At 49.1% G+C, this 7,181-nt stretch overlaps 1 protein-coding gene across 1 annotated transcript; it reads right to left on the reverse strand.

The window, feature by feature from the left end:
• Nucleotides 1-3,192: 3,192 nt before the first annotated feature.
• Nucleotides 3,193-5,874, reverse strand: LOC149342298 (uncharacterized). Its single transcript, XM_089546780.1, has 2 exons — nt 5,512-5,874; nt 3,193-3,615 (listed from the first exon to the last, which is right to left on the reverse strand). The coding sequence occupies exons 1-2, from the start codon at nt 5,872-5,874 to the stop codon at nt 3,193-3,195; spliced, it is 786 nt and encodes a 261-aa protein (XP_089402906.1).
• Nucleotides 5,875-7,181: the final 1,307 nt, after the last annotated feature.

Raw genomic sequence — 7,181 nt, forward strand, 5'->3', positions numbered from 1 at the left:
CTTTTGTTTTTGGCAGCATATTTCGAAAGCTCTTATGTGAAGTCTTATTTACCACTCAGTCTTATTGCACTGAGAAATGGAAATAAGTTACTTGTCTTGCTTCAAAAGTTATTCGTATTGTCAGTTAAATAGTTTTAATGTCTCCGAGTTAGCTTCTAGAATACATCAAGAAAATCTACTGACGCCTGTTCCTTCTCTAATGTCTGAAACGCTGGGAGGTGCATGCTGCCGCTCTCTTGTGTTACTTGCGCGCAAAGGCCTTTCTTCATTCAATTGTTAATATATCTCATATAAATCAGTCACCAAATCATCTTGTATAATTTGTGCATGTACTACTGACATGTTGCGCCTTTGGGACGCCGGGCCACACATATACGGCGGGGCAAGCGTCTTTGTTCACATTCAAAAAGTACGGTGTCCAATGAGAATTTTTTCTAGCGCGGGCCGGGTTCACGGCCTGTCAGGCTAGTCCTTAAGGCGGATGCCTTTAGTGTTCTTTTCGGTTCAGCTTCCGAGAGACTTTTATGCAGTTCGCACCGTTTGGGTTCAAATCTTAGACAAAAAAAAAAAACAGCTCGTAGTTTGCGCTCTTAACGCATAAACACACGTTGTCGCCAATTTTCGATATACCAAATAGAAAGAGCAGATCCTTAAGTAATTTTAAAGGAGAAGCGTGTTTTCTTTCGATGTGGCCGTTGAAAGAAATTGAAGAAATTCAATGTGCAGTTCACGCTGTATAACTGCCACGAGTGAACGACGAGAGGGGTAACTCAAAGAAACTTTTAAATTCTGACTGGACTCCAAGGTTCTATTCGGAGCGAATTTTGAATCGGCAGTTCCACAGGTGTGGGCGCACAAAGCACTGCTCAGAATTTCGCTTTCGCTGACGCTCAGCGCACAGTGGTATTAGGAAGACGTACAAAATTCAATGCACTGCTGACAAGCTGCCAGAAAAATGTGATTCCTGGACGAACATGGCTTCCAGCACGAATGGACGAGCCAAGTGCTGTCTCGGCAGCGGAGCGGTGAGCCACCAAGTGGCGCAGTGCTGGTTTGCAGCCGGCGTTTGACAGTCCAGGGCTCTTTTCCATCGCTAATCCCTCTATGTTTTCAGGGGGGGGGGGGGGGGGGAATCCGACTGTGCGGCCTGGCCGTGCCACCCCCCCCCCCCCCCCCCCCCCCCGCCACCGAATACGGACCGGTGCGGTTTCGGCTGCTAGGTTTTGTTTCGGTGCAACGCCAGCGGTGGGGATGGGACGGCCGGGACCCATCCTCTGGGGATGCAAAACCTCATGGGAGTGGCGGCGACTCCGAGGCGACGGTGAGGGCCAGTCGCGCGCGTGAGGTCCGATGCCTGAGCGGAGGCAGGCCTGGGTTTATACTCAGGTTGGACCCACGAAATCCGGCCCGGAAGGCATGTCCAAAGATCAAAAGGTTTTCAAATACATGCTACCTTCCTCTGCACACGGGGGCGTGCAAGTCTGGCTACCGACGCCTCGGTTTCTGGTTACGGAGAAACCAGGTCCGCGCGGGGGTTCATAGTGGCCAGGCTCTGAGGACACGGCGCCTCGGGGAAGCGGCCTCACGGCCGGCCGCAGGCTTAACGGCCTTGCGGGACGCCGGGGGATGGGGGCCTAGTACGACCTCGGAAGAGTCTGGCAAAAACCGTCGATGTTGTGGAGTACCGGTGGAGTAGGCCCGGGTCATCTCACCCTAAGCCACGTTCTTGGTTAGTGGCCCGGTCGCCCGGCCTTGAACACTCTCTCCTCAGTAGGAGAAGAGCAAGCTAGGGGAGGAAATAAGTGCATGGATGGATGGTAGGAAGCACAGATGGGTCCCCACGGAGTGCGTCAGTTCCGAGGCCGCGAGGCCGTTGATGATCTGGGCCTTTACTGGCCGGACCCATCACACATACTTCCGGAGTCTGAAAAACCGCGAAAAGCACTCGACAGTGAGTAGCCGGCAGGTTGGAAAAGCCTCCTAGTGTTGTAGAGGAGCCCCAGGTAGCTACTGACCCCGTGTTAGGTTTTCCTGTCTCCGACGGTCGGAGCCCGTTGCGTATGGTGGGTGGTCGGGCATCCCGTGAGTGGGGCCGCACCATTGGACAATCTCGATGCTCTCCCTGCCCTGGCCAGGCAGGCCAGCAATGGAGTCGAGACAATTGAAGGATATGAACAAAAACCTCGCTGTCCCCATTCCCAGCCTTTGTCCCAACCTATTCCCTACAACCATTCTTCCCATCCATTTGCCCATAGTTCCCAGGGGAGATCAGGGGAGTCTCCCCGGGCGTGTTCCCCCGGCTGTGGGTCGCTATAGTAGCTTTTCCCTTTTATTTTACTTTTCCACCCACGGGTGGTGAAATTACAATTTTGCCTACGGGCCTATTCTTTTATTTTCGAATTGGGTAAGGCCTGTTGTACGTACGTGGTGCAGGCAGGAGCTTATTATTTTTATTTCCTTTTCGGTTGCCCCAACCTATTCTTTGTATGTTTTCAGGCATTCGGTAAACAGCCTTATGCTGGACAGAGTGGTCATATTTCATACGATTCTCTGTGCCTACAGTTTGCAACGATGGCACAGGCCAACATTACATAGGCTACAGCTGCAGTACGAGACAGCGGTGTGAGTCCCTTCCAGTCGTTGATATCAGTGGGAATATAAGTACACGCAGAGTGTCAAAATCGGTGCTGCCTCTTTTAACACGATGACGTTAAGCGTTCCGTTCAGAGGAAAATGCGGCGTCGTCGCGGGCAACGACATGAGCGAAAAATCCTACTGAAGCAACCTAGGTCACATGACCTTGCGACGTCATTATAACCTGCCCACCGAGAATGTGGCAGTTAAATTAGTTTGTCCCGAGAGGTTCCTCGGGAAGAGCAACCCTGATTCCCCAATTACCAGATTTCACATTGCCTAAATGCTGCCCCACTGCGCCAGTAGCGGTATTAGGACTGCCAGCTATCTATTAACGCAAAGAGAGAACGACCAATTCCGTATAAATGTAATCAATAACCCATTATCGATATTGCGTCATACACTTAAGGTGGAGCTTAAGTGTCCCTCCAGTTTTTATTGCTCGCTTAAGCTCACGCATATAAGGCCCGCCGAAGTTGCTTCATTAGAACGAAATGGTCGTGCCAGAACTCGTGAGCGGTGACGGGAAAGCTACGGATCCAGTAGGGTGCACTGCCGTCAGGACTCCCTCATGATGGGGATTCGGGAGGACTTGCTGCCACGACGCTTGTCCCTGGCCATCCTGGTGAACTCCAGTAACTCAGGGAGGTCGTTGAAAGTCGCGGCGCCATCTGCTGGGATCACGTATTTGGTTGTTGCGCGGTCTTCGCGCCGCATCTTCTTGAAGGGCAGCATGCGTTTCATGGGCGCGTCTTCGTCCTCCGGTTGCTGTGAGCCCAATGTGGCGTTTGCAAAGCCACCCGTGCCCTTCCGACCCACGGGCCGCGCGACCTCTGGCGGTCTGTGGATCACCTTGCGCAAGGGTGGCGGCCGGCTGTTTGCACGGTGCTGCGCCCAGAGTGGTACCTCGGGGGGCGAGGCCGCCGCCAATCGGCTGAGCTCTTCTTCAAAACCACCATCCACGGTCCTCAGGTAGCGACCCTGTGCCAAATTTATGGCAAACGGGATTAATAGAAGAGTCTAGTACGCCGTGCGGACATTGTTCAGAAGGTTGAGTTTATGGCTGTAGTTAGTGGGAATAATTTTTTTCAAGGCCGGCATTGAGAACGGTTCAGCTGTACTGGCTGAAAGGTGAGAGATTACGGGCATACACAGAGGTAGTGAGAAATTAGGGGTAATAAAAGAGGTAGGACTATTATATTTTCGGCCCGGTTCTTACGGCTTTTGTTAGCCGCTAAGGTTAAAATTCAGGTTACGGTGAAAAGGTTCAAGTTCGGTAAGCTTAAAGCATTCATTGTGACTGATGGCTATTTTTTAAATTATTTGTTGTGAGAAGAAAGCCCTAAAGGTCGCGGAATGCTCTTTTTTTACGCCATAGCGTAAGGAGTTTGTTGTGCTGAAAATCCCGGCGTCGGCCATCGTCCTGCGTCAGTCGGAAAAAAACCCACAAGCTTGAAATGAACAAAGGAAGCAACCGGCATTAGGGTTCGAGCCCAGGCCTTCTGCGTGCCAGGCGGGCAGGCACCACTCAGGCCTCGAAGGGTCATGTTTGAATCGAGCTAGAGGGGCAGCTACTGAAGGCGTTGCGGTGTATATGACAGTAACGTGCGTGCGGTATGTGTACTGATGTTATAGTAACTAAAAAATATAACCAAAAATAAATATGCCAATTAGGTGTCAGACATTGCGCGGAATAAAAAGGCGGCTTATGGTGCTTCATTGCACTGAAACTAAAGTCATTTATATGTATGAGTATGTAGTGGCGTTGTGTGTAGTGAAGTATAACTTAGTTACTTGTGACTGGCAAACGATTATTGGGACTGGTTATTGGTAATCGGTAATGTTGTCAGTAACTGTGATTGTAATCGATGGACGTGATCGGTAATGTGGGTATGGATTGGTAATTGTGGAGAAATGTTAAAGAAAAGGAGTAAAGAGAGAAAAAAGGATGAGAAGGCGCTAAAGCTTCTACCCTAAAGGCGAAGCTTACGCGTACTCCTAATTTTTGGTGTTCTTGCCAGGCAGGCTTCGACTGAGTGCCTGACTGAGATGAAAAATACCTCAGTTTCAAGTACCGGCATGCAGTGATTCAGGTCTCCCGGTTAAATAGACTCACACTTGTTTTAGCTAGAGCATGCGTCTACTCAGTACAGAGTACATTAGACGGTAGGTGAAACCTTTCAGGAGTTAGTTTAGCTCGACCCGGTTTTTCTAAGCACCGAGCAAGGTGCGACGACTTTGCTTAAACTGCTGCTCGCCACAATGAAAAATAAACAGAATGTCCTCTAATCTTGTGAGTTAGTTTAGGCTGTTGTAACAAAAATGAACTGAGGGTAGCCAGGCAGTGAAGTTTTGTAATTCAGAAATGAATTAACTACAAGAATATAGGCAAATAAAAAATGTTATCAGGCTCATAGTGGTTATTGTTGCAATGTTCTGGGTTTCTTTATTATATTTATAGTATACTAGTGTGTTCTGTTTCCGACAGATGGAGGTGATCTCCGCAGGTGGAGTCACAGCTTCCGACAGTGAACTGTACCCGAGGGTTCGTAGAAGCACTAAGGTGCCCGGCCATCATGAGCGGCAAGTGGGCCCAGCGTCGTCCTGCGTCGTTCCCCCCCCCCAAAAAAAAAAAAATACAAAAAAAACTTGATTCTCTCATGATTCAAGTTGTTTACCTACCTACCAAATTAGATTAAACGTAAACTTTAAAATTTTCTTTACATTTGTTTACTCAACTCTCTCCACCCCTACCTTAAACTTCTAAGTCTGCAGAGTGTGCTGAGCGTAATTTCGAAACAATGAGGTCCTGCACGTTTTGCTAGCTAATGGGGTGTCATTGTGAAGCTGCAGCCAAATGTCTTTAAGTGAACCCACCTTCTGAGCAGAGTTCCTGACTATGGGGGAGACATCGTCGTCGAGGTCCAGAAGGTCCTCCACCAGCAGACGGCTGGGCTCGCTGATGAGCGGATTGTTCACCCCATGGTAGACAATCAGGGGCAGCGCCACGGGGAGCGCGAGCAGCAAGAGCATGGACAGCGTCACCGGCACTGGCGATTGGGGTAGACCGGTCGCCTCGGCACTATCTGCCTGAGCAGCGCTCCATGGTGAGCTGGCGTCGTGCGCCTTCTGGAGCTCCTGGGAGAAGTAGTTGTTCCGCACGGACCCCGATGCCCTGGCCGGTGGAAGCACGGGGCACGGGTACTCGTCCTCTGACAGGACCACCCAGGGCTCCGACATTACTAAACCCCTTTGTCTTCTTCATCTTCTTAATGTACACCTTTGTTGTTTTCATGATTATGCACTACTGCTTGTTGTTGATAATGACCTCTTTTTTAGCGACATGTGCTCTTTACCGGAGATTCTTTTGGGTTGGGTACCGAACCCAGAGAACCGGATTGAAGACCTGGCGACATTTTGAGAAAACATTTCCGCAGTACGGGAAAACAGAAGCATTGCAATAAAACGAAATGAAAGGTGAAGACACGTTAGAGGAGTTTATTTTTCTCCTCATACGTCTTTTTTTTATTAGTCTTTTTCCATTCTCTCTTGACCACTAATAAAATCGACACAAATAACGCTCACAGTAAAGACGACCAAGAAAAACGACTGCTAGGTTAACCGTCTTCGCACCGGGTTCTTCTTTTCTCTTTGAGCAGCTGACTGGTTGGTTGGTTGGTTGGCCTCAAGTAGAATGGCACATACCCACTACGGGGGAGTGGCCAAGACACAGGCGGTGAACTGTTGGAATGATTAGGAGCTTTAGAGGAAAAGGAGAATTAATAGGGTATATAGGCTGACAGATTGGACGACGCAACGAAAGGGGTCCTGTTAGCTGGGAGATCGAAGATGGGACGACGGCTTTATGTGCAAATTTGAATGCATCATATGGAATGGTTCAATTTTGTATTGACTGAAAGAGAGACAGAAAATAAAATAAAATAAAAATATAATAATAATAATAATAAATGAACTGTTTGATAATCAGAAAAATGAAAACAAATAGAAAAATAAACAAATAAAATTTACATTAGCACGGGAGTCGCTGTGTTTCTAGAAGAAATTTTTGAACTGCACAGCGCGCACTCCTGTTGCTTCGTCCAAGCGAAGTAGCGCCAAAGGAAAGAACAACCTCAGTGGTCACAGGCAGACCCAGCTGGTGAAACGGAATTTCTAATAGGCGCCTCCTCAAAGAAGAGAATCGGCGGCAGAACAGCAGGTAGTGATCCACTGTCTCAGGCACGGCACAAAATGGGCACAGTGGAGAAACCGCCAGACCAGATCTGTGAAGGTAGAAATTTAGCAGAGGAACTCGGCATCGCAAACGCGTGAAAGAGACCTCCAGTCTGCGCGAACTCCAGTCTTTGCTGCTCCAAGGGTGCAGAAGGTGCTTATATTCGGGAGATGAAGTAAGCGCCGAGGCTGAAAATTCCTGAAATATTGTGTAACTGCGAAACCTCACCGCAGCTGTATATGCGCAGGTTGGCAGGACAGCAATTATTGGGCCACAGAGAGAGGCCCTTGCTAATGAATCAGCAACCTCATTT

Source organism: Amblyomma mixtum, chromosome 5 (genome assembly GCF_055824585.1).
Source record: "Amblyomma mixtum isolate Tamu chromosome 5, ASM5582458v1, whole genome shotgun sequence".
NCBI lineage: Eukaryota > Metazoa > Arthropoda > Arachnida > Ixodida > Ixodidae > Amblyomma > Amblyomma mixtum.